The following is a 27720-nucleotide window of genomic DNA, read 5'->3' as shown; positions in this document are numbered from 1 at the left end:
GCTCCCTCCCACTGTGGGCACTTCTCTATTTGACAGAGGAGCTTTGCGTCTTTACGCACAGCTGTCACTGTGGAGCAGAGCGGAGTGCCATGAGCACCGTCAAAGTGTCTCCTTGTTGAAGGTGCTGGAAAATGTTCGGGTTCCTCTGTCTGCTTTTCATCCTCTGTGGAGAACCGGGTCTGTGTCTGGAGGAACATGAAGGTTTTACTTTTGATGGAGACATCCGCCGCTTCGCTGTGGCCACCAACACTGTTTACATCGCTACACAGGAGAAACTGTACCAGCTGAGCCACGACCTGGTTCTGGTCCGGAGTCTGACTCTTAGAGGGATCCTGAGGGACGGGACAGACATGGGGGGTGCGCAGTTTAACCGGGTTTCGGACTCGGCTCAGTGGAACTCAACGTTCAGCATCAACGTATTGTTGCCATTTGTTGGGAACGAGTCTCTGATCAGCTGCGGTGGGACTGACGGTGGATGTGGTTACTGTGAGGTTCTGGACCTGAAAGACATCTCTAAAAGTCTCCATAGTGAGCAGATCCAGGTGGGACCAGTGGGGCGCAGCGACGCGTCCGTCGCGGTTTTAGTGAATGTGAAGAAGGATCCGATAAAATCCGAGACTTTTATTCTGACTGCGGTTCAGAGTAAAAAAGAAAAACTCGAAAAGTGTGGTTCAGACTTACAGACTGTGAATCTTCATAACACAGATAATGATGACAGGAGAGGAGGTATATTTTCTCTCTCTGACGAGGGTGAAACACCTTTCATCAGAGTTAGAGACGTAGATGTGGAGTTTGTGGACGGATTCCAGATCAGTTCAACCATATATCTGCTCTCCAACGTCAGGTCTGGTTCTGGAAACAACAGAGTTCGTCTCATTTGGCTGGAAGGTAAATCCAGTAAGTCTCAGACTCTGAAGTCGTTTCGGGGTGCGACTCTTCGTGTCTCTGATGTTGGTGGTGAACACAGCAGACTTGTGGCCTCCTCTGTGATCCCGGGTGGACCCCCGGTGCTGTGGAGCGGAGTGTTCAGTGTGGACGGAACTGGAACCAACACCGAGCTGCTGGTGTTTGACATCAGCCCAGATCTCACAGGAGGAAAAACTGATTCAGATCCAGATTTCTGCAGTGGGACCTGTCCGAAATCAGCTGATCCAAAACAGACGGTGGGTCTGTTTATTATAAATAACAACTGTTGCCTTGATGGGTGATCGGATATTTCCACTTTAGTTGCACTAAAACAAATCTCTACAGCAGATCACTTGATTATTTTTTGGCGTTCAGTGGAAACGTATCAAACGGACTCATTTAGTGAAGCAATCCTCCAGCCAAGTTAGAATTCATTAAAGGAAAAAATGGCTGGAGAATACCTGATACCATATCTTTGGTTTTGCGCAAAACTATTTTGAAGTTCTGGAAAAATAAATGTCGTTTTAAAAGGCACGTTTTACACAAATATGAACATTTTCCTAATTTTACTTAAACTTACATTTCCACAATTGACACACATATTAGTCGAAGTTATTCCAAAGTACAGTCTTGTCTGCTGCTCACAGTGTATTGGAGGAAGGATCTAACGGAGGCTCTTCCCCATTCTGCAGTCAAAGTGAAACTGGCACTTTTATCAACATGTATTATTTAAGTGATGTTGATTTGACATTTTATTGTGTCCGAGAAGAAATTCAGAATGAAGTTAATTATTTGATTATGCATAATTTGCAGTCAATACATTAGCCCAGTGTACTGTTAAAATATATCAGAGTAGGATATATGAGTTCACTTCACTTCACTTCACATCAATCACATCATATTTAAAACCAGTATAAAATAATATAACAAAAATGAAGGAACATGACTGTCAGTACAAGTACACTTGATAACATGGTAACTGCCTTTAAGCACAGATTAGTGATTATTATTATTATAGTGGTTATTTCTGGATCAGCATCTTTGATTTTCAAGTTTTCAGAAACACCTGTTAGATCCAAATTTGATGATCACTGTGTTTCTGTTTTTCAGCCAAAGACACTGAAGCCAAAGACAGTTCTCTTCAGACAGAGCTACATGACCTCTGTGCTGGCAGTGAAGCAGAAGACCTGGATGGTTTTTTTCATCGGAACAGCAGATGGACAGCTCATTAAGGTGTGTATAAAACTGTGCTGATATTGAGTAGGCAATGTGTTAGGAACAAAAAGATGCCACATAGTTTGATAGAAGGTACAAAATGCTGAATTGATGATGGTGAAAGACACCCTGTGTAAAGAGGGTAAAAATGATGCAGCAGGTTAGTCCTTTTTGCCTGACAACATCGGGGCATGCTCTTGAGGAGACAACGGATGGTGTCCTCGGGTATCTCCTCCCAACTCTGGTCCAGGGCATCCTGGATAGTCTAAGGTCCAACCTTGCGGTGTCACCTCGAAAAATGTTACAGGCAGCACAAAGCTCTCCTTGGCGTCTTCAGCCGCTTTCACGTCTGTCATGTGCTCTCATCTGTAAAAAGCACAGGGTGCCAGTGGGGGACCTTCCATTTCTGGTGGCAAATGCAAATCATGGTCCAAGGTGCCAGACATTAAGATCAGGGCCCTCTAGACGTTAGGCTATCAGGCCACCCTGATAAAGTCTGCTTCTGATCGTTTAGTTTGTAGGGACATTGACACCATTGTTTTGGGGTTCATGTCATTGTTACCCCTCTAGTTTATCTGTTATTAACACCAAAGTATCAAGCATCTGAAACTGATTAACAACCCCCTGTGCTACGTAACTGATCAATAACCCAGATGTTTTATTGACTTGAGTCAATAAATGTTCCTTTAACTTTTTTGAGCAGTGTATTTATTCAAAGTTGCTGTGATGTACAGATAACTCTACCATTGTAAGACTGTTTCTCTGAGGTGTATAGACCACCAGCTTCCTTGGTAAAGATATTAGTCATCTGGTGGATTGTACGGTAAGAGTCATGGATAGATCATGGATGATTTATACTGTAGATCAAATCATCCTGTCTTTTTTCAAGCTTCTGCATAAAATAATTTCTATTCTGCAGACAGTAGAATAGTAAAAGACTTCTTCCTTTTCCAGAGAAAAAGGATTTTCAGTTGATTTACTTTTAAATGTAGCATGTAATGGAAGAAAATGGATACCTCATGACATCGTGTTGCCAAACACTTGCTTCCTTTTGTTAAATATAATTTTATATTGTCACTGTAGATGAGGCAAAAACCTATGTTTAAGTGGATCTTAAATCAGTTAGTTTGTGTATTTAAACTGGATGTGATCAGGTATTCCAAATACATTCCAAATAGTTTTTGTTTAGCATTATGTTCATTTATGTTTATTTTCTGTTTTTCATTTTGTTAAATTATGCCATGATGCACAACAAGAGACATTAACAAATAGAGACCTTCCCATAATCATCACGCTTAGTTATGAGTATTAATCTTTGAGAAGCACCTTATCCTATCAGAAACAACCTAATGTAAAACAACGTGTGAAGGTGAAGGGTCTTTAGGTTTATTGTAGGTATGGGTGTATATAGGGTTGATAAGTGAAGCAGGTCTAACCTATGAAAACCAGGATAGTGGTAGAAAGACAATTACTGACCCAAATTGCATACCCACTCTCTCAGCAATGACCCACCTTCTTTCTATCACTTTTATCACATAGAACATGCAAGCAGAAGTATAACCAGTAAGTATACACAGAGAAGGTGGAGTTAAAGACAGTTTACCCTAAAATATTAGTCAGAACAGACACACAGATCCATGAGGAAACTGAATCAGGAGGAGTAATACAAACACGCATACCTGGTACCAAATTAAATCATTCTCAAACAGCTGCAGGTCTATAGTACCAATACACTGATTAAATGAGCTGTGCATTAGTCAGACAAAGTCAGGAGAAGTGAAGCTTAATAAAACCTAAGAAAACCCTACAATAAACAGCTGAAGTGGGAGATGGGGTAAGATGACATATGTGCCTGACAGTTTAACCCAAGCAATTTGACTTATAGTTGCACCATGTCCTGTCAACCTAACATTTGGCAACACAATGGAAGTGACATGCATCAGCATTTTCAGTGCTTCATCTTTGTCTTTGCTGATATGAGCACTTAGTGGTGTTGGAAGACAACACATATCCCCTTTGGGACTGAGAGGCAGCAGTCGATCAAGGTCTTCCTCTGCAACCTTAATGGTGGTGGTCATTAGCTAAGTAGTCGGACCTATAGGAAGACTCCATTAAAGACATAGCTATACCCGTTTCACCACGGCAGCAGCAAATAACATTGCCATTACATCATCAATAGAGACCTTGTCTGATTTTCTTGAACTGTACACACTAATATTTATTGTTAGTTACTTCTGTTTAAATAATTAGTTTTAATTTTACTATTTTTCAGAAGCATTGTCTTATATGAATATATATGAAGGAATATATATATATAATATGAAATAATATAATGGCCAGAGTAAATAATAGATCAGTTTTTAGATAAGTATTATGAAGCCTAGCAAGTAGTTCTATAAATGTTGTTACGTGACGTGGTCAGTGTTCAAGTTTAACCACCAAGTAAAATATTTTTTGACCCTCCCCACCCACAGAAACATAACAAAACTTCTTTTTTGTTGTCAGCTCGCTGTGGACAAGAACTATCACACCACCTGTCCCAGAGTGCTCTACAGAGCCAGTGACAACCGACCAGTGTTTCCCAAAATACATCTGGATCAGGTGGATCACAAACATGTGTATGTTGCTTTAAGAAACCAGGTAAGAACACTGTACATGTGTCATGAGTCTTTGAGACTTTGTTAAACACAAATGTTCAAATTGTCTTTTAATAACATTAAACTGCTGTTTCTACATGTTCATTGTTCCAGATGAAGCGTGTACCTGTGTCAAAGTGCAGCACATATAGAAACGTGCACGAGTGTTTGTCTGCACAGGATCCATACTGTGTCTGGTGTAACTCTAAGAACAGGTCAGAGAATCATCAGTAACTACTCACATTTCTGTGTACTATGTAGTAAAGTTACTGTTGACACCTTTAAACAGCTGTTATCTTGGTTCTAACATGTATTTATTTTCCTATAGTTGCACATTTGAAGATGACTGTAAAGACTCAGAGCGGTTGTCTACTCCTGATGATTTCCAACAGAAAGTCGTTTCTTACAAACTTGTAAAGAACAACATTGGTCAGGTACAGGTTACATACAAGCTTTGAACTAGATCCAGTTGTGTCTTTCAGTTATTCCTCTTTTAAACATCATCATCTTCACCTTTCTCAGCTCTCACTAATCATCCAGACACATCTGACTGTTAAACAAACCGACCAGTTGAACTTTGCCTGTCAGTTCTCTGGAACCTCCTGTATGAATGGTCCTTCTCCACAGTTCCCAAATTGCACCTGCATCCTCACAACTGGTACACTTCCTGCTGAAGGTCTGTAACATTTAATAAATATAACAAGTGAACTACTGTAAATATCTGATAATTAAAGACCTTAAGATTATGTTGTATATTTAATATTGTACTGAATCAGACCTGATCATTCATTTAACCAGAGTTTGTTACATATTGTTACTTAACATTAAAATTACTATGGCTGAAAACTATACTACAAATTCTCACATTCTCTTAACAGGCCTGCCAGTCACAGTTAGGTTTAGACTAGGGAAGGTGAGTTTAACAGAACAACTGAAACTCACCAACTGCTCTGAGATCAGAGGATCACCAACTTCTGTCCTGTGAGTACATTAACATTTTTAAGGTGCTGAACCTCTGTTTGTTACATATACACAGAAACATGTCTTTATATTGTTTGTAGAAAACATCACACTGTGCTTGTTTCATTGTGTTTATTCACCAAAAACTGTGTATTACTATGTTGAGGTGGTTTAAGTCTGAGTTTTTTCTTTCAGGTGTCAGCGTTGTATTAACTCTGGATGTGGCTGGATCAACAACAGTTGTTCTTGGGCAAATCAAGGAGTGGACAATGTAATTATGCATGTTTTGATCTAACATAGGTTTTTCCACTCTTCATATATGCTGTAGCCTTTGTGTGTTTTTCCATGTTTGTTTTTAAGTGCTACATTTGAACATCAGTGCTCATCACCACTGATGTGAAACTGAAGTTTGTGAACGACCCCTGTCCTACAAATTCAGATGATTTTTTATGAGTGGTAAAAAGAACAGAATAGATCAACTCAGCAGCTACCAGAAATAACTGTTAAATGTGTGAATCATGTTAGCTGCTTGAAACAATATTATATTGAAAAGTAGTTGATTCAGCTAATGTTCATTGTAAAAATCTTTCTTAATTCTTTGTCTTATGCTCTTGAAATTTGGCGAAATTCATGTAGTTTAGTTTCGGTCTGTTTGGATTAAGCTTATCTCTAAAAAAAGGGAAAATAAAACGGAACAGCTACAGCAGCCTCCATCAAAGGTTACAGTCCCATTTACATGTTGTGTCTTGTTACCTAGTGTTGGCAAACTGTTCACCTGCTGTCTCACCACTCTGCTGAAGTTCTCCTGTCTCCTTGTTCCTACAGGACAGTGTTTGCCAAACAGTGAGGTCAGGGGTGATTTTCTCTGTGAGTCCAAACCTCAACTTGTACACACACTGTTCCTCTGAAACTCACTTGATTCATAAAGTAATAAATCTGTGAATAGTGATAAAATAATGGTCACTGTGTGTGTTTTCCTGTCAGAGACCAGACATCTCCTCCATCACTCCCAGTGTCGTGTCTTTCTACGGCAGGAACCATGCAGTGTTGTCAGGTCACAACCTCAGTGAGGTGACCAGAGTGAGGATTCAGTCAGACATGACCTGTACTCCCAAAGAGTGAGTCTGTTTATAGGCACATTATGAAGATAATATGGTTTAAAGGGAAATGCCACCAATATTTTGTAATTGAGACGTTTTACAATATGATAGTATTGATATTTTATGCTTTTATTTATTTGTTTCCACTAAAATGAGGCTTGCACTGCTGTTAACACATCCTAGCACACACAACTTCAGTTTAGTGTTGTGTTGTGTAGCATTCCCCTTTAAAGAATCATTCAGACTTCTCAGCATTCGAGTATAAACGTGAAACTAAGACCGACTGTGCTGCTGTTGTAGGGATTAAGTTGCAACACAATTCAATTTGCTTCAATTTGGCTTCATAGGCTGATATTATAGTTGTATTTAAGATTTCAACAGCTAAATGATGATAATATTAAATGATTGATTCATTATATCAAGATGGATTTAGCTGCTAATCATGTGGACATATTTAGCTTTTTCTATATAGTTGTGATGAATAACAACAATGAAAATCTGTACTGTTGTAAAGAAAATATGAACCGGTTTCTCTGTGTGTGTCTTCCTCTGTGCTCTGGTCAGGTCTCCTGTGTGGAACAACACAGGTGTGAATCTGACGTTCCACATCCCCAGTACCGACTCTAAAGGTGTGGTCAAAGTATGTGTTGTCCTCCCTGATGGTAGTTGCCATGGCAACAGTAAGGTCACCTACCAGTCATCACCATCCTGCATCAAAACTGAACCAAGCAGCACCTGGTTCAGGTATGTTTGGATCTGTTGGTATTTTTACATCTGTAAATAAGCACACAGATAATTAATTATACGTTTTAAATAAAAATAGAACAACTGTAATAATGTAAAATCTGATCTCACTGACAGTACAGCTACAGTGTTTAGGTGACTTAATGACACCATCCTGGAGGATGAATCTGGTTCTCTTGCCAACTCTCCCCAGACTGGAGAAGCCACTGAGCTATACAGTGAATTGTTTCAAACCAACTATTAGTAACATGACGCTTTGGTGTCTCCATCTTAAACTGTTGATATACAGTATGTCAATTAAATTAGGGATGAACAAAGTCTTCCTTGAATTTAGTGAACTTCTCTTTAAGCTGTGACGTAAAACATGTTGACAACATACATTACATAAAGAAAATATGAACTGTGGTCTGTAGAAAGAACAAATGGTCTTCATTACATATTGATTTGATCATTAAATTTGATACACTAGTCAGGAACAGTGAAAATATAAGAGACTATATGAGACTATTTTTAAATGTACAACTTCCGCAGATTTTGCTGAAACATTTTCTAGGAAACATGGGCCTCATTCACCAATACTTTGTTATTGTTTTTTGTTTTTTTTTCTTTTCTTAAATTTGTTCTTAAGAAATGTTTACGTTGGATTTATGACATGCTCTTAAACCACTGATTTTGCTCCTCTTAGTTGAAAGCACAGTTTAGCATAGGTGTAGGGTAATGCCGTGCCAGTGTCCATGAAAGGGTCTGAGTCTGTAGGGCTGTGTGCACATGAAGGGGACTGTCACACAGAAATCTAAAAGGGAAGCGAAAGACAGTGGATCATCGGACTCACCAGAGTTCTGAAGCAGAGACAACGCCACAGGAAGTGAATAGCAAAAAAAACCTTTTATTTAGTAGCGGAAACTGTGAATATAAAATAACAAACACACAAATAAGAGATGAAGTAAAAAAAAAAAAAAAGAAAAAAGAAAAGCCTGATCTCAAATTAGAAAAAAAAAGCTGAACTCGTCAGCTGTCTGATTTCAGGAGTGGGTCAAAATGCTGTGGTGGTGGCTGAGGGGGAAGTGGAACATCACGTTTCGTGTTGATGTCCTGCAATGTAACCTGTGCAAGTGTAGTGCTTATTAATTTCTAAATCCCCATAATGTTTTGTAAGATAATGAAAATAATTATTTCAAACTTATGAAGTAGTAGAATTATTACTAAAATAGAATTATAATTTAAATCTTCTGTTGTACATAACGTTAGAATCAATGAAAATGCAATAACCGGTTACTTTGGATAAGCATGTCAGCAAGGAAATGTGCATAAGTGTGATATGGAGATTGTGAATTTCTGTTAAAAGCAGGGTTTAAGAAGAAAGTTCTTGTTAATGCTTTCTAACTACTAGGAACTGAGGAGAAGTTACAGTGTGAGGGTCATCAGATGAGCAAAGACAGGCCAGTGCCCCAGAGGATGTGTATTTCAACCTAGCTTCCCTTTTTTATTTGTAGCAACTGAAAAAGCTGCTTGTGTTTTTGCAGCTCAAGAACATTATAGTTAAGGTCTTATCATAGGAATGTAAGAGATAATGTCAATGGATGAATACACAAAGCTGAAATCATAACATAGGCATTTGTTTTGTTTCCATTATATATTAATAAAGAACCATTTCAGACAATATAAGTTAATGCCAACGTTTCAGTGATTTATTGTTGTCTGAGGTCTTAATTTAATGATTATCAATGAAAAAGGAACATATCACCAAATACTAGAAGAACGTGGATTGTATGTCTGTATGTATTTGATTTTCTCTTGTTTGACCGGCTGCTGCTGTGTGTCCTGTAGTGGGAAAAGGATTATCACACTAATAGGACCCAACTTAGAGTTTGTGGAAGAGGTCATTCACAGTCACAACCCACAGGAGGTCAGAGTTCCCAGAAACAGCAACAGTCAGGTTGGTCTGTAGACAAACACAGCTTCCTGTTACTTTTTCTACATTTGTCATGTCATGTTGCATCATATCAGGCAGAATTACTGCATATTGTCAGCTTAAGACAGAACAATCCAGATTATTATATATTAAAATATCATCATGTTGTATCATGCATCAATAAAGATACACAAACAGGCAGAATGAAGCATAATAGTAATGTCCTTTTACATCAGACCATAAGTTTAAACATATTTAATATTGTATTGAGTTATGTGACATTATTTGTTTATTTTATCTCAGCCATACTTAAATTATTATAACATATTTAATGCAGAATGTCTCTTCTATCCACTGCAGAATCTAACCTATGAAACAGCTGCAGCAGAAAACACTCGCTCTGCTTTTTTTAGCTCTGTGTCTCTGAAAGTAGCCAATAAAACCTTGGAGTGTTCTACAAACTTCACCTACTACCCAGATCCTGAGTTCATCACCTTCACGTCCACTAAGACAGGCAATGAAGTGCTCATCAGCTTACAAGTAATGCACGTTTTTATTACACATGCACTGATTTTTAGGACATTGATACATAAAAAAATCTATATTTGTTTCTATCATTTCAGAAAAAGGAAGACGAACTGGATATGACACCAGCAGAGTTGTCAGTGTGGGGCGTTCAGGATGGAAAACAATACCCCTGCATCATGAAGGATAAAGAAACCAATAAGAAGACTGAGTTTTTCAACTGTCAAATTAAGAAAACAGCTGTTTCTAAATTTCAGCATTTAATGGTAAAACTTTCAGCCACAATAATCCAAAGTAAATAATACTGGAGAGCTGTTACTAAAACCTTTTTTAATGCTATGTATGCATGTTTTTTTTTTCTTTTTTTTGGTTTGCAGATAAAGTATGGAGACAAGACATTAACATTGCTTCAAAAATCTCCACAAGTGCCCTTCCTGATGCTGCTTGTCCTTCTGCTGATACCCGTCATTATTGTTGGTAAGTAAGCAAACTGGCTTTGATTGTTTTGGCCTATTTTGTTCCACCTCTAAAAGATGCACAGCTCAGTCCTTGAGGGGACTAATCTTGCCTTTTTATGTGCAAAGTTCTATAAAAATATCTGCTTGGTTTTGTCTTTCAGTGGTGGTGATTGTTTACCGAAACCAACAGAAGAAGCTCACTGCAAGGATGAACAGGCGTATGGAAGATCTGGAGCTTGACATCAGGAACGACATCAGACAGGGTCAGTGTTAAATTCTCACAATACATTTGTACTGTAACCTTAAGTTGAAAACAACATTTAAGGTGCTGTTTCACAAAGACCTTTGTTGAGTTTTTAAATATGACTTGTGCTCAGTTTGGATTCATGGTACACTGCCCAGTTCAAACTGTGGAAAAAAGCTAAAGACACTGCTTCAAGCAAAAACAGACACAAACCAACACATGCTGCTTCACTGTATGGAACCTTGTCAATATTTTGTAACATCTGCCCAGGAACTACAGAGGGAAAACTGCCTTTTTTTTTTTTTGGTAACTTCTTTTATGTCAATATTTATTAATGTATTCTGTTAAATAACTAAATAAATCAACATGATTTGGAGCCGTAGCCACTTTTCACAGCATGTTGACATCGTCAATGTTGGTATGTCACCACAACATAAATCAGGTAGCAACTGTGTGAACTCTGATGGTCCAGTATACCAACCTCTGCAAATATAAGAAGTTTAATTTTCTAACACTGATGGTTATCTCCCTGCTCGGTTTCACACATTCTCTGCAAAATGAAGCCTTTTTGCATTTTTAAATGGTAGCAACTGAAATGGATCACACTTGATAAGCTACTCTGCCTTATCAAGCATTGGGTCCTTGAAGTTACTTTTTTTAATGTAAAATACCGTGAACATTTGAGTTTGCTGAGAGTAGCAGCAAAGTTTGTAGAGTTTGACAGCAGGGACAAAGAACGTGATGTAGAACTACTTCACTAAGTCTCTCAGAGATTGTGCTGTTAAGGAGACTCAGGGTTGTCCGTTGGGGGGTGGTGTGCGTTATTTACAGTACATTGTTATTCATTTCACAAAGTCCAATTCCAAATTAGGTAGTCGACTCTGTCTCTGTTGTTAACAGAGCAGTCTGTTCGGTCTCTTTAGGTATACGCGCTGATATTTATATGTCTGCAAAGTCTCTGTGTCCTCTCCCTGAACGTTCATGGGTTTAATCTGGTCATGTCTCTTCCTGTTGTACTAATCAACCTTGACCCAGCTGAGGTGTATGATCAGTTGTGAGTTGCAGCACCAGTATCCGTTTTCACTACCTCTTTTTCTTTGTGCCTTGCAAAATTATACTTGCTTCAAATGTTTCTGGTGTTTTGTTTTTTTTTTTTGTATTTTTCTGGAGAGAATGTGGGTGTTTAAAGTTTTTATTCACTGATAACACACAGCTCTATAATTAGTAAAAGCATCCTTATTAACTTATTAAAATTCTCCACAGGTTTTGTGGATCTGCAGACAGAGAAAGCTGATCTGATGGAAAATGTTGGAGCGATTCCTTTCCTGGACTATAAGCACTTTGCCTCCAGAATCTTTTTCCCTGAGGTAGAACAGAGCTGAGAGAAAAGCAGATGTTAATATCTGACAGACTGATGCTATAAATTGTAAAAATATCAAATACACTATCATTTCCAGGAAAAGTAACCAAGCTTTTATTTTTTTTATATTTCTCAGAGCGACTCTTTGATGACATCATGTATCAACGACATTGGTCAGGTAAGGTTTGACACGATTCATTGTACATATTTTTTTATAGTTTGTTAGTGATGCATCAGTGATATATTATTGTATCTGACCTGCAAACAGGATGCAGTAAAGGTTCAACTCGACGAGTGTTGCCAGGGCCTGTCCAGGTTGATCCAAGACCAGCTCTTCCTCACAACCATGGTGCATGCTCTGGAAGGGCAGAAGAGCTTTACCATCAAAGATAAGTTAGTCTAATCTGTTATACTCGACCATTCCTAAAGTCTGAGTAGGAAATCTAACAAAATAAGCTAATAAGAATATAGTCACTGACAAAGTTATTCAGTCTATCCAGACTGGTTTGTTCTCTGGTCTGGTCTGCTTACTAGAGTAGACTTGTGAGACACATCTACTCATAGCTAACTCATTTTCTCCTCCTCTTCTGGCTTTTATTATCCTTGAACTCTCACACATACTCTCATTTTATTCAGGTGTGCATTGGCATCCCTACTGACTGTAGCACTTCACAGCAACTTGTCATACCTGACGAGTGTGATGGAGGTTCTGCTGAGGGATCTAATACAGCAAAACAGCAGCGGTCAGCCAAAACTACTGCTACGACGCACTCAGTCAATAGTGGAGAAACTACTGACCAACTGGATGTCTATATGCCTGTATGGCTTCCTCCGGGTCTGTTGCTGTTATATTTCTTTTAGTCTTTACCATTAGTAGTAGAATATTTACTACTATGAACTATGTCTTGTAATGCTGGCAGCATGACGGTATGGTTGCCTGTTAGTTGCCATTAACAGGTCAACGTTTCTACTTCCCAGTGAACTATTTCAAAACCTGTTAGATGGTTTAGTATAAACCAGATTGAACAAAATACCAAAATGACACAAACTAAGCGTCTCATTTTGGTCGACATCCCTAAAAGTGTTACGACAGCTTCTTTGCCTTGCGCCATATGACTGACTAACTTCCTTTATCTTATTTTTGGACAGGAAAACGTTGGCCAGCACCTGTTTCTGATGGTCAGCGCTCTCACACAGCAGATCGCCAAAGGACCTGTGGACTGTGTGACAGAGAAGGCTCTGTATACGCTGAGTGAGGACTGGCTTCTGTGGCAGGCTCAGGACTTCAGCTCACTGGTACACACTCCCATGCACTCACTTTGTGGCCTTTTTTTGTGGTAGCTGAAGTAGTTCACACACGGAGAATGAAATAATTAATAAATATTGTTCCATATGAGTATATCTCTAGTTTAGTCAGCTGTGCTTGTACACATGAAAGCAATCATTAGGACTTCTCAATTCTTAGTTCAGGTTTCTGCTGGGTTGGTAAAAACAAAACCGCTCACCTAATGTGTCTAACTACAGTTACAGTACCCACAGCCGTGGTTCAACTCCTCAGTAATTTTTAAACTGTGAACTAGGTTTTGTTCTATGCGGTACTATACTACTGGCAGTATTTTATTGTGATCATTCTCACACAGCATGGCGACAGCATATCAGTGTTCTGCTTTTGTTGCTGAATTGCTTCTTCTTAAAATAACCAGCTGTTTTAAGCATGTGAAAGGCTTGACTGAGTTTTAGGTTATGTTGTTAAAAAAATCAACTTTTGGGCAAAACAGAGAAATTACTGAAATAGTTTTGGAATCACTGAAAATATGCAGCGCAGGAACTAAAACTATTGCACAGCTGTTTATATGAGAGTAGTAAACCCACGGCTAAATAGACAGGGAATTTGTTGAGATAAATTCATCTTTACACTTGTCAGAGTTTAAAAGTCACTTTCTAACCTCTGTTTAGAACATAGGTTGAAGTGAAACTGAAAAAAACAAGACCATTATACAAACAGGAACGTTGCTCTCAAAAATAAAGACTAAAAATGAGAGTGACTCAGAATACATTTACAGTAATGACACATGGGTGCCTCATGGTGACAGGAAGCTAAATGTTGCAATAGACTGGGGTTAATCAGTATCCTATCTCTAGCACATGAAGATGCTGACACTGTTAAAGTTTTTTAATTGGTTATTTGCTTTGTGGTTTGGTGTATATCTCTAAAAGAAAAAATTGTGACATGTCACATGTGTGTAGGAGCCATATTTTTCAAATTAAAAAATAAATTCATCACGTTATGATAGAACCAGTTTAAGAAACGGCAAAAGAAAACATTTAATTCAAGGAAGTGAAACATCTAAGCCGTTCTTGGATTAAACACATCAAAGTAACCCACACACGGTGTGAGCAACCCTTCTTTGACCACACCTTGCACGTGTTTATTCAGTGTAACTGAGGTGTGAGGTGTTATTTGCTAATCTTGGTTATTGGCATAGAAATCAAGTACAACCCATACTAATATTTAAATGACACCAACAACAACAACAGACTATTGCCTCCAGAAAATCAGTGGCACCTGAGTTTTGGGGCTTGCTCCTCTAGGAGTTTTGTGTTGGAATCCTTAATAATTCAATGGTTTGGGAAGGGTTTCTGTTTATGCATTGGAAATACAATTTACCTTTAATTGTTTTAGTTTCCACCAGTTCTTTAGATAAAATTCTTTCTTTCTTCCCCTACATTTACCAGCCAGTGTTTGTGTTAGTGTTTCATCTTCACTACTCTGTGTTGCTCTGCTGCTGCAGTGGCCCAACCCACAGCAGTCATAAACATTTTATCTAATCTAACAAATGCTCTGCTGCGTCCATTAGATGCTGCGAGCATTACCCACAAAATGGAGAGGAAATGAAAACTGCTCAAGTAACACCACTGTGAAAGCCTTTCATTAGCAGTACCGTGCCTCAGCTGCATTACACAGTCGAACAATGACTTCTCAAAATGACTGTGATGTGAAACAGCTGTTGTTTTGATGATGCTTTGACTGGCATAATGTTTGCAAACTAAGTTAGCATTAGTAGTTTGAATGCATGGGCTCTGTGCATTTACATTAACTAAGAAAAAAATACAACATGTCAAATTTGTCCATGTTTCTGTCCATTTGTTTCTGCAGAAGCTAAATGTGCTGTTTGCAGTGGGCAGTGATGGGCAGGTCAGCGAGCCTCTGGAGGTCAACGCCCTCAGCTGTGACACAGTAGAGCAGGTCAAAGAGAAAATCCTGTCTACCTTCAGGGCCAAGTTTGGTTTCCCCTACAACGCTCCCCTTAAAGAGATTCGTATCGGTAAGTAGCAGACCTGTTGTTTGTCTGGTTGAATTGCTGATGAAATTCTATATTTAGCTAATATTCAACAATGACATTACTTTGCATTATCTACTTTATAGCTGTGTCTAGCTGTTTACCCTTTCAAACTTTATCCCAACAGAGTATGAGAAGAATGGCTGTTTTGTTCTTCTGGAGGAAGTGGACGCAACATCGGAGGTTATCGGGGACGTGACGATGCTCAATACTCTTGAGCACTACAAGGTGAGAAATAGGGAGGAGGGTGTTAAAAGGTGAAAGGGTTTCCTGCCTCTGTCAGATTTACGGTGATTAGAAGTAACTTAACCGAAACACACCCACGCCTATTTGTGTTTCAGAAATGACAGTTGTCCTCCTCCCTCCCCTCGCTTTCAATATTATTGTATGGCCCTGCCTACAGCATGCATTTATTCTGTTATTCACGTGACAGCAGATTTAAGCAAATGGCAAATGATCTGACGTGAGTTTGCTGAACACTTGCACACTGTTGTTTGGGGACTCCACTCAAAAGTTTACTTTTACTTTCCATACTTTGAAGTTCACTGTTGAATGTAGAGTTGTTTCCTGTAGGCAACAGCAGCATCTCATTTAACCAGGTCAAGCCTTTCTGTCTCTCAGTCAGACGAGATGGAAAGTTCTTGGTTCCAGAACAAGGCTTTCCGACCGGGTCGGCCAAGATAGACCGACCCGGTCGGAAAGCCTTGTTCTGGAACCAAGAACTTTCCATCTCGTCTGACTTAGACACAGAACCAGAAAAAAAATTTGTGTGAGATGCAAAAAAAAGTATTTGAATTACTCCAAGTGTTCCATTGTTTTATGTAGTATTTTAGCCTGTATTTGTTCTATATACATAATTGAATAATTGTTGTGTTGTTCAATGCCCTGTTTAACCTCTATCTGTCTCACCTAAAGCCAAGAGGAAGAGAGCGTTTTCCTACAAGAAGTGGCATCGTTATCCTGTAGTAGTAGTATACATGCAGTGTCTGGGGGTTAATCATGTAACATTAATGTATCTCTGCAGCGATGTTAACTTGAATAAAGTTGTTTTCTTCCACTCCTTTGAGATGCTTGTGTTTTGGAACTCTGTTCTGTCTGTAGATTCCTGATGGTGCAACAATCAAACTGCTTTCTAAGAACACGCACCCTCCTCTGAGCCCACAGGGAAGTGTGAAGGGTAAGATCATGGTGATGCAGCACCTTTCTATCTCCACCCAGTCATCTACCACACCTATCTCTGTCTCTTGCCCTAGCAAGGCACCCTAAGCTACAAGTCTAGAGATGTCAGAGGTACGACATGTTTTTTCCTTTTCCTAGGGATTCACTTCATCATCTCAGCTCTATCATTTTACATATCTATATATTTTTTTCAACCTCTATTATTATCAATCTGCGTCCTGGCTCCCCCTTGCTGTAGCATTTGTGTTGTACCCTGTCAACCGCTAGCGGTGACATCTTGTAACCCAACCTACCACTGGGAATTGAACCCAGGCCTCCCATGCCAAAGTCAGTGGTGTCAACCACTGCACTATCCATCTGGCTATACACAAGCTCACCAACATATATCATTTAACCTCTAGTTTTGACACACATGTATGCAGCATAAGAGAAAGTTCAGCAGGAGAAGCAGCAGCTCCCTTTCCTGAAATCTACTCTCACCGGCACAACTGGGACTCAAACCCAGGCCTCCCATGCCAAAGTCAGTGGTGCTAACCACTGCACTATCCATCTGGCTATATCCAGAGTTACCAACATATATCATTTAACCTCTAGTTTTGTCACACATGTGCATTGGGAGCACCTCTGTTGCTTCAGCTGCTGTCAGTTTTTGCTTTTAAGAGCTGCATATTTACTCTAAAGCTGTCATGTGCAGCGACCAAGCAACAGCTGCCATAGAAGATGAACTTAATCATTTCTGCACTTGACAACTATACATTTCTGTTCCTTCTTCCTGTTAGATGAGGAGAACTTCTCTGTGAGATATTTCCACCTGGTAAGACACAGCTTGTGTGAATGTGGAAAACATTTTATTTGATCAGGTTTTCAGATTAATTTAGCTCGACATGAACTTATTTGATCATATGTCTTGTTGCAGATTGATCCTGATGTAGTGGAGGAGCAAAGAAAGAACTCAGAGAGGAAGAAGTTGAAACTGAAGGAAGTGCATCTCACCAAGCTGCTCTCCACAAAGGCAAGAGGAACTGGTCACAAGGCTCCATTTTGCTTACTTAGACCAACTCTGGCAGAACTGATACAGACTCTCTCTGTCATGGTTGTTATTACCAGCAGCAGCACTGTTAACATGCTGTTAAAGGAAGTCTGAATATTTTTTTTATCACCTGAACTGTGAGCTTAACTGAATATGAAGGGTTTTATTTAACAGGCAGCAGGTGTCACGTTGATGTTCTTATACTTAGACAGGACATTAAAGGCTGTGGAGGAACTGTTTTCAGACAGGAAGGAATTGAAACTAAAAATGAAACTTAAAGCTCTTCTCTGCTTTAACATTAGTAATTTAACTATTTGTGCAGAATACTTGTTAACTGTTGTGAAATACTCAGGACAGCAGAGGTGACATTGGCTTGTTCTCTTTTTAAGGTGGCCGTCCATTCGTTTGTGGAGAACTTGTTCAAGTCGATCTGGGGGATGCAACATAACAAAGCTCCACTCACTGTCAAATACTTCTTTGACTTCTTGGACGCTCAGGCAGACAACGTGAAGATCACTGACCCAGATGTCTTGCACATCTGGAAGACCAACAGGTTTTAAAGTCATTAACTACTGGATGAGAAGCGTTAAAAATACAACTATGTAACATTAAAGAAGCATATTCCTAAAACAAGCGCCTGTGCTTCTTTGCAGTTTGCCTCTGCGCTTCTGGGTCAACATCCTGAAAAACCCTCAGTTTGTTTTCGATATTGAGAAGACGCCACATTTGGATGGCTGCCTGTCTGTCATCGCCCAGGCCTTCATGGACTCCTTCTCTCTCAGTGAGATCCAACTTGGGAAGGTAAGACTTATGTTTACGTGTTACACAAAAATGTGCAGGAAGTCCACTTTTTCTTTTTCAGTATTGTACCATGCATGCAAACAAAAAAACATACTTAACATTGAATATTGCTGTGTTGCAGCATGCACCCACCAACAAGCTCCTTTATGCCAAAGATATTCCTAAGTTCAAGCAGGAAGTCAAACTCTACTACAAACGAATCAGAGAGCAGTCGCCAATCACAGACTCCGAGGTTCAGAACTTTCTGCAGGAGGAGTCAAAGGTACCGTCCACTTCAGTTCAAAATCTAAATGATGTAGAACACAGTGACTGTAAAGACCAGCAGTTAATGGATGAATTTTCATTTCAGAAACATGAAAATGAATTCAACGAAGCCGGCGCCCTCAGAGAGCTCTACAAGTTCATTCAGAAATACTTCACAGAGGTCGGTTCTTCATTTATTTACTTTGCGTTGTTGTTGCAGTTCTAAGTCACTCTGCATGTTTTTTATGATTTTAAGTGAAGACGATGATAAAGAATTCTACACCTAGTTCAGATCGGAATAGTTTAGGTGCAGCTGGGTACAGGAACAGGTACATTTAGCTTCCCCTTTAACTTTAACAGAGTGGAACTGGAAAACATGAAGCATTTTATTTCTCACAAGATGATCACAGATCATCAGGCCTGTGTCAGGTGACTGACGAAAAAGCTAAAGTGGTAAATGCTAAAGTGGTAAATATAACTGTACTGTGACCAACAGAGGCAGCATAGAGGAAATCCAGCTAGAATTAGTTTAGCTTCTTTTAAGCTCACTGATAAAATCTGCTCAGAAGTGGTTTTAAAACAAACATGAGATCACAAAATGCGTGTCACAAATGTTTTTACTGGTCTTAATATATTATTCTCTGGCCTCTCATTGGTCAAAGATTCACCTAATGTTCTTCCAGTCATAACCAGCAGTGACGGTATTTGCGATGGCAATAGTCACATGAGCCACTCTGTGCATGTGGGGAGGAAATGATTTTTTCAACCCTCAGGTTTTGCTTTGTTTATCAGGTTGTTTTTCCTGTTCACACAGGAACCCTGTGCCCCTCTCAGAACTCAACACTGAAAAAGCTTTTTTACGAGCAAAACTGAGAATTTGACTAGTTTGAAACCTAAACTACGGCCTTCTCAAATCAAGTGACACTGTCTTAATAGAATTTGACTTATTGTTTAGAGAAGACGGAAAAGCTTTAGAAATACGAAAGTGAAGTTTTTTTTTTTAACCTCAATGTTTCACAGTAGATTTTAGTTTTTGTGGTGTACCCATGTCTGCTGTCAGGGTTAAATATACATTTTGAAAAAACCCAGATAGAACCAGACACGTGTACAGAATTTCGACTCTGCTAGATTTTAAAATATCTCACCCAAAATGTTGTTTCCGCAGATAAAAGAGAAGCTAGACCAAAACGGAGCCCCCACTGAGCTGACAGAGCAACTACATCATGTGAAAAACTTGTTTGATGGACTGAAGAGCTGCTCCTGGAACTGAGCTGCTAGTGTGACTGTAGTGGTGCGAGCTGTATGGAGATGAGGTACTCGGGTGGTGCACTGATGGTGCTGCTGAACTCATCAGTAAGAACATTGTTAACCACAGTGGCACATTTTGTGACTGAAGGATAACATTTTCTTTAAACACAGAAGCTCTGAACTGTGGGAGTTTTTAGCATTAAGTGATCGAGGTCTGAAGTGACTCACAAATCAAGTGTCAGTCTTGTATGAGTTACTCAGTATAGTGGATCATGATGACTCAAAAAATACTAAATCAAACATGAAAAAAAGTTAATCTGAGAATTATTTAGTGCAATTCAGGTAAAACTGAGCAGACATCAACAATTTTTGTAAACGTGTGCATTTCATAGCCTGTAGTGGATCTGTACATTAACTCCTTTTGCTCCAGAGCAAATGTGTAAACAAGCGTCTCAATACAACCCCTGACGACCTCACGGCCAGTTTTGAAAATGACTGGAGAGACATGTTAACAGTCATCTGTAAATACGACAATAAAGATTTTGTAATAAACAAAATAAAATTAAAAACGCTGCTGATGCTCTTCTTCTGAAAACAGGAAATCTCACTGTGTAGTTACATGTCAAGTCCATTAAGAAGTGGTGTAGGGGTCAGAGGTCAGGCTGCGAAGTGGAGCTCCGGTCTCTCTGAACTAGAGAGCCTAGTTCCTCCAGCTGCTGCTGCTGGGCGCTTTCCAGATCCTCCAGCCTCCGTCGCAACAGAGACACCTCCCTCTGATGCTGCTCCTCCTGCAGCATGACAAGGGAAAAGGGAAGAAAGGTTACGACAGCTTACTGGCACAGCTGCACGAACACACACACGCACACCTTGTTACGTAATACTGTATTTCTTCACAATCTCCTTGCATTTCATGCATTCAGTTTCCTTCCTGTGAGTTCAGTTAAACCCTGAAAAACAACTTTCACCCTTTGGTCACTTTGCTGGCTTTGCTGTGGTGAAGCTGCTCTGCTTCTACAGGTTGTTTGTTACTGGGTGACTGGGGATTTTTCACTGCGGTTTCACAGTGTCATGTGATGAGTTTTATTTAATAGTATACGTAGCACTTGGCTTTTTCAAAGGCTAAAGTTGAACTGCTGATGTTTCTATGATGCCTGTTTCATGCTTGTGCTCCACTGAGTGATTGGACATTTTAGGCCGTTTAACAATTCACAGATCAGGTGTCATTCAGCTGTGGCTTCTGTGTGTTGATGTAACAACTCAACCAATGTTAACTTGTGATTAATTTCTTTCGGTTGTGGGTGTAGAAGTAATTTTTGTGTCGTTTTTATACCGTCTCTATAGCCATTTTCTTCCTTTTCTATTCGTGTGTGTGTGCACAGTATTATCATCAAGCTACATTAGACTTACTGGTATGTTGGACAACGGTCCCTCAGACCCAAGCAGGAAGAAGGGGTTGGGTGGGGACGTCAGGAAGGCAGGACCAGCAGTGAAGGAACCCTGGCCACCTAATAGGAGTCTGCGAAACTCGTTGTGTCGTCGCTGCAGCTCCTTCAACCGTCTGCTGAGTTGAGCTTGTTCCTCTGAGAAGGACGAACGTCTAAAGGGGAAAAGAGAAAATAAGCCCTGCACAGTTCGGCTCTTCTTGTAGTTTCCTAATGTGACCTTATCCTGGTTAGATGTTAAAGATCTGAGTGATTTTTTAAAAAAGGAATTTGGGTCAACTGGGTTTTTTTTGCAGGTCATCATGAGCTTAAGCCTACTTTTTGGCTGCAGCAGCTTCCAGTTCCAGTTCCTCTATCTTGGCCTCGAGCAACTGGATCTTATCCTGCAGTCTCTTCTCTTTGTTCTCTGTTAGCGTCTTCCTCTACACAACACAGACACACATTATTTTGGCCTCAATGTTTCTCTTTGTTAACTATTTCCAAACTGTAGACATGCGATGATGCATGAATGGGCAAAATAAGACAAGCAGCAAAGAGTCCTGAAAACAACAAGACTTAACAAGGTAGTGAGCAGCCACACCTTCTTCTGTGCCACTGCTGCCCTCTGCAGTTTCTCTTTGACCTGAGTGTATTTCTGCTGCAGCTCAGCCTCTCGCTCCTGCAGCTTGTGTTTCTCCTCCAACCACTCAACTTGGCGCTCTTCCACCACCCTGAAGGATAAAAGACACACAGAAAGCAGATCTATGGTTTGACCTAAGTTATTAACTAAACTAAAGAAGGAAACTGACTCACCTCTCTGCCTCGTGTTGGCTCCTCTCAGCCTGGGCGCGGGCCGTCCTCAGCTCCTCCCTGACTCTGTCCAGCGTTTCTCTGAGACGCTGGTTTGTCTCCATCAGGTCACTCTCAGAGTGTGACAGCATGCCCAGCTGCACCTGCAGATCCTGGTTCTGCTGTTGGACCAAAAAAAAAAAAAAGGTTTAATTGACTTTGTGGCTTTTGATTCTTCTGGGCGACCAACTGTAGGACTAGTAAAACAGTTTGTGTTGACTTACCTGCTGTACTTCAGCAATCTCTGCTCTCTGTCTCTCCAGCTCGTCAAGCTGTGAGCTCTGCTGCTGAAGTTTGGTTCTGAGTAAAACATTAAATTAGCATTATGACACAAGCTCCTTTTATTAGTCTGTATAATAAAAAATCTGTGTAACTTCTCCTCTTTTCTTGCTGGAATCATTAACTTGCTGAACTCTGTTGGCCCACGATCAAATCTGTTTGCCCCAGTTTCTGTTCCTCATAATGTTGGTACACATACAGAAGCCAGGGCGAGAGGCTGAACTGAGACTTCGTAATGCAGCCAACCACAGAGAAAGTTGAAGTTAAAGTGTGACCTGTATCAGTGCATGTCCTCCTCTTCCTTCATCTAAATATATTTCAACATTTCATTCAATGCTATTTAAACCTTAGAGAGTAGCATCAGTTCTCTCTGATGTAGCTGTGCATCACTCCGTGTTCAATACCTCAGGTTGTGCAGTTCTCTGCGGGCTGTCTCCTCTCCTTGCTGAACGCTGCGGAGACGCTCCTCCCACTCTTCCTTGTTGGCGTGGTCTGTAGCATCCTGCAGCGCCCTCTGCTGTTCTATTGCTGCTAGACGGTTCTCTAATTCCAATCTAACAGATAAAAAAAAACGATGAAACAATATGAAACATTAACAGCAGAGAATGTCGACTCCTGCACTCCACTGTGATCACACTCCTTGGTGTAGTCTGCATAACTGAAATTAATCAAATTATCTCACTTTTCCTCGTGCAAAGTTGCTGTTTTGCGGAACTCCTCCTCGCGGGCAGACTGCACCTTCCTGACAATCTCCCTCTCCTTCTCCACCAGGACCTCTTTGTGACGCTCCACTGCAGCTTTGAGCACCTCCACATCTGCCTGCAGACCTGAGACACACAAGTCACCATGAGGGTCTGAAGGTCACTTAGAGACGTTATAGATGTTATTAGCTGAACAATTTAGACATAATGTTCTTCGGAGTTACTGACAAGCTTCTGTTAAAAGGCATTTTTATGACTGATCATAGGTGAAAAATAACAAGAGACTTGATTGATGAAGATTTTGATAAAGTGAAACACTGCAGTGTTACACAAAGTCAAGACCTCAGGTCACTTCACTGCTTCATGAGTGTCCATACCATCGATCTGCCCCTGCAGTGTGTCTCTCTCCCTCTCCACCTCCCCTTTAGAACGGGTACACTCCAGTTTGATGCTGGCCACCTCTAGTTTGTGTGAATGCCTCAGGCTTTCAATCTGAAAACCAAAGAAAGAAACTAGATGAGCACACAGCCATGGTGACAGAGAATGACACTTGATGGACATATAGAAAGTAGCATTTGTTGTACTTTTAGTGTAACTTGTACTATGAACCTATTTCTCAGCTTTATCTTCAATTTACCTGACAGGTGAGGGAGTTGACCTCTCTCTCAGCTTTGTGCAGTCGTCCGGTCAGCTGGCTGTTCTGCTCGTGGCTCTGGTGTAGCTCACCCTCCACTCGCTCCAGCTGCAGACGCAACGACTGACGCTCCGCCTGACAACCAATCAACAAATAATCACCGTATTTATAGCAAAGTTATTATGAAAAGCTTTATTTGATCATCTTGTGGGCAGAAATACAGCAAACAAAAAATGAAGAAATGTAAATTTAATCCAACCTTCAGTCCAGTGACAGCACAACAGGGCTGCTGGTGACTCACCTCCAGTGACTTTACTGTGGCTTGAAACTCCGTCAGCTGTCTGATTTGGATACGCTGGACATTCTCAGCCTGTTGACCTGAGTTTTCTTTCTGGGCTCGAAGCTCAGCCACCTCTGCCTCCAGCCCCTTTAGCCGCAGGTGGAGCTGGGCTTTCTCCCTCAGCAGGGCCTCCACTCGTTTCCCATCACGCAGTGAGTCTGAACCCTGGTACTGAGCCACCAGCTCATCCCTGTCCTTCTCCAGACGAGAGATCTACATAACAAGAAGCTCAATATTTTAGGTCCTTATTCTTAATTGAGTGTTTAGACACCAGTGAATCACAACAACCTGACTTCATGGCTGAAATTAAAAAAACAGATAAACTAAAAGGAAACAGACACTACCTCTGTCTCATAGCGAATCCTCCTCTCCTCTAGAATACGAGCATTTTCTTCTCTCTGGTGGTCAAACTGGGACTTGAGGAATGTGTAGTCATACCGCAGCTTGTTAAACTCAGATCTGTACTTCTCAGTCTCCTGTTAAGAACCACAAGTGCCCACATCAGTCAGTGAGAGGATGGAAGGAGCAGTCAGGTTAAATCAGACGATTGTTACCATGAAAGCAACGACTTTCAAATTATTTTCATAAAACAATCAATGCTAATGTTTTGACAGGTATTATAGACACAGTACAGAGAAACCTGAGCAGTGACATTAGCAACTTGTGATATAAAGAAGGAAAAAAATATATACAGTATATAAACAAAGGCGAACCTCCTCCAGTTTGTTGAACCTCTCTCTGACTGGAGCTTCCATCTCCTGCTGCACCTGAGCTCTGAGCAACTCCAGCCGCTGAGGGGTCATCACCTGGTCAATATACACATTTGTATCCACAAACTTGATTTCACAAAAGCTTTTTCAAAGACTTGCCCAAATTTTAGCCCAATCATAAATACATGTAATATAATTTACATTCTACAAGAATAGAGGAGTATTAAAGTTACGCTGTGTGAGATTTCCTCTCTTTTCGAGCTTTTGTACCTGCAGCCGAAGCTCCTCCAGCTCCCTGGTTTTGTCCAGTAGCTCTCCTCGCAGCTCAGCCAGCAGCAGCTGCAGTTTCTCCTGCTGAGCCTGCTTGTCGCTCAGCAGACGCTTCAGTTCACCCTGCGCTCGCGTAAACTCATCCTGCAGACTGCAAAACAAGATAAGCTGTGAACTGAGTACAGCAAAGTACGAACAGACTCATGAATCACATAGAAAACCAAAGCGAGAGGCATGTGGAAATTCAGCATTAAGGGATTTTTAGGATCTTAGTGACTGTGCAGAGTAAAACTTATGCCATCTTTATTCGTGCACCTACACATTTAGTAAGTCAGTCCTAGTTCAGTCAGTGATTCTTAACAATTCATACTATCAGACAAACCTAAACCGAATGCAACAGATAAGGAATAAAGTGACATGTGGCTTTACCTGGCGTGTTCAGCCTTTAACGTCTGGTAGTTGGTTCTATGGTTTTCACACTTCATCCTCTCATCAATGAGCATCTTCTGCAGCTCCATCTCTGCTCCCCCCAATCCAGCAGACAACCCCAGCAGGGCTGCAGACTTCCCCATCCCGGGCTCCAGATTAGGAAGAGCAGGGACCGACCGTCCAAGGTCAGAGGAGGTCATGGCACCCGTACAAACGCTAGCCAGAGACAGGCAGATGAACAAAGACTGTTTAAACCAAGCTAGGCACCAGCTGTGTATCTTTCATTAAGAAATACAGACTGAGCAAGTCTCCTGTCCTTTAACAAACTGTCTGCACTCTTACTGTGCCTTTAGAGGGCAAGAATTAGACCTGGCTTTGTTGTCAGTTAGTTACCATGGTGGGTTTGAGACGAGTCCCCCAGCTACTTGTTGAAATGCCAACTTCTGAGCAGTCAAGTCTCTTGAATCAATCTCAAGTGATTAGTCCCCCCCTCCCCTGTCTGCTGCCTCTTGTTGTGGATACGCAGTCTGTGATTGCAACTATTAAAACCACTTCAAATCAGATCAGACCAGTCAGAATAAATTATCACAATGAAATACAATCAGCAGAGTTTGAGGTTCGCTTGACAACTCGAAATCTAGCTGCTTTTATTCTGTGACAACAACTTTAGACTATTTTACTTAACGTTCATGCTAATGTGTAAATCTTTAAATGAACGACACAAGCTAGTAACGTTACCCAGACGCAACATTAGCCTGTAGGTGAACTGTTGTTACTGAACTGTGAAATATCTTTAGATTATTTGTGGGCTGATCATAATTAGGAAATTAATCTGACATCTCAAAATTGAGTTGTTTTTGAATGTCGCGCTCTGTGTCCTGTATGCTAACTAGCCAGCTAGCTACCGTCGTGCGTCCGTTATCGGACACTAACTTTTACTAATATTTCTCGTTAAGTCCGAACAATATACTTTAAACAAACTGCCAGCAGCACGAATCTAAAAGCTCCGCATGGTTATTTATTGTAAACAAGTCAAACTAAATTACGGCGAGCTAAGCTTTTGCCTACAAGCTAAGTTTAGCAGTAACTTTCCAAGCTGTTAACACAGGCACAACACAAGTACGAGCTAAAAACAACCGGCTGCGTGTTTAGTCTTCTAGAGACGAAACATGAACCAATAAAGCAAAATAAACTAATTCTGTGCTTTAGTTTATAAAACAGAGCAGCTGACGACTGAAAGCCACTTACCTTAACATTAGCCTGAATTTCTTTGTCCTGTTTACTTTGCTAGCCGGCGCTAGCTAGCTAACCAGCAAACTACAAACTGTGGCATCTTGGGAATATTTTTCCCAGAGTGCATTTCTTTCTGAAAACCTTATCAAGAGATTATTCCACTAATATTTTGATGTAACTTACCTAATGACAATTATATGCACCTATATTTAACATCTATTTACCTATACATGAGCTTTGATCACAAACATAACTTTAAATTTCATACTTAAACATGTTGCAGCATAGATAAATGTGAAAAAGTGCTGGCTTGTACTCACCCATAGTTCACTTCACATGTAGAAATCAGCTGAGCAGATGCAAACCAAAGCTCCAGAGACCAATTTGCACCTTCCTCAGTAACTACAAGCAGCATAGAATTACTAAAATCACTGGATAGCTGTTTTTAAGCCTCTGCCTCTGTCACAATCAGCTCAGTTTACCCATCATTACACAGAACAAATGTTCAGATCCATTGCAGTTGATTTGCAACTCTCAATAACAAATACTGTGAATATTTACAGTCTATCCCCGACCTGTAGAAAGAATTAACTATGTTTATAGAGAATTGAACCAAAAGGAACTGATCAGTGTCAGTCCTAAAACAACCTGCACAGTCCAGAAGAATTTGTTAAAAACTGGGATACTACTCTAAAAATAAGGACTGCTGAGACTTCTACTCTTGTAAAATCCCACCACAGGGATAACAGTTTTAACTTACCTTAATAAATCTTTTATATAAGTAATGAGTCTGAAGGTTATTTAAACCATAAATGTGTACAATGTGCAAACCCTCATGGTGTACTGTTCATCATTCACACCAAATATAAATAAAATGTTCTTCTGCCAAATGATTCTAGTAATTTTCAGTTTGTCAGAGGAGAAAAAAAGTGTAACACAGTTCTGGCAACAT

The 27720-nt window shown here is 40.2% G+C and overlaps 2 protein-coding genes across 2 annotated transcripts; one reads left to right on the top strand and one right to left on the bottom strand.

The window, feature by feature from the left end:
- Positions 1 to 92: 92 nt before the first annotated feature.
- plxnc1 (plexin C1) lies at positions 93 to 20483 on the top strand. The gene is made up of 31 exons (XM_026362566.1): positions 93 to 1163; positions 2017 to 2139; positions 4627 to 4761; positions 4872 to 4972; positions 5086 to 5191; positions 5280 to 5433; positions 5636 to 5738; positions 5913 to 5988; positions 6543 to 6584; positions 6702 to 6835; positions 7382 to 7561; positions 9389 to 9497; positions 9834 to 10013; positions 10097 to 10264; positions 10376 to 10475; positions 10618 to 10719; positions 11964 to 12067; positions 12197 to 12238; positions 12329 to 12453; positions 12697 to 12895; positions 13210 to 13356; positions 15218 to 15386; positions 15529 to 15629; positions 16503 to 16578; positions 17360 to 17394; positions 17497 to 17592; positions 18000 to 18163; positions 18264 to 18411; positions 18533 to 18673; positions 18761 to 18835; positions 19820 to 20483. The coding sequence occupies exons 1-31, from the start codon at positions 132 to 134 to the stop codon at positions 19922 to 19924; spliced, it is 4572 nt and encodes a 1523-aa protein (XP_026218351.1). The 5' UTR covers positions 93 to 131; the 3' UTR covers positions 19925 to 20483.
- Positions 20210 to 27286, bottom strand: cep83 (centrosomal protein 83). The gene is made up of 16 exons (XM_026362569.1): positions 26784 to 27286; positions 25536 to 25751; positions 25107 to 25257; positions 24840 to 24932; positions 24471 to 24602; positions 24088 to 24339; positions 23790 to 23921; positions 23530 to 23644; positions 23134 to 23278; positions 22856 to 23005; positions 22397 to 22472; positions 22137 to 22294; positions 21925 to 22054; positions 21663 to 21766; positions 21310 to 21499; positions 20210 to 20690 (listed from the first exon to the last, which is right to left on the bottom strand). Exons 1-16 carry the CDS (start codon positions 26789 to 26791, stop codon positions 20553 to 20555), a joined length of 2190 nt encoding a protein of 729 aa, XP_026218354.1. The 5' UTR covers positions 26792 to 27286; the 3' UTR covers positions 20210 to 20552.
- Between the last annotated feature and the right edge of the window lie 434 nt (positions 27287 to 27720).

Source organism: Anabas testudineus, chromosome 23, assembly GCF_900324465.2.
Source record: "Anabas testudineus chromosome 23, fAnaTes1.2, whole genome shotgun sequence".
Classification (NCBI taxonomy): domain Eukaryota; kingdom Metazoa; phylum Chordata; class Actinopteri; order Anabantiformes; family Anabantidae; genus Anabas; species Anabas testudineus.
Note: the sequence above shows the minus strand (reverse complement) of the source record. Positions and strands in the feature narration are given on the sequence as shown.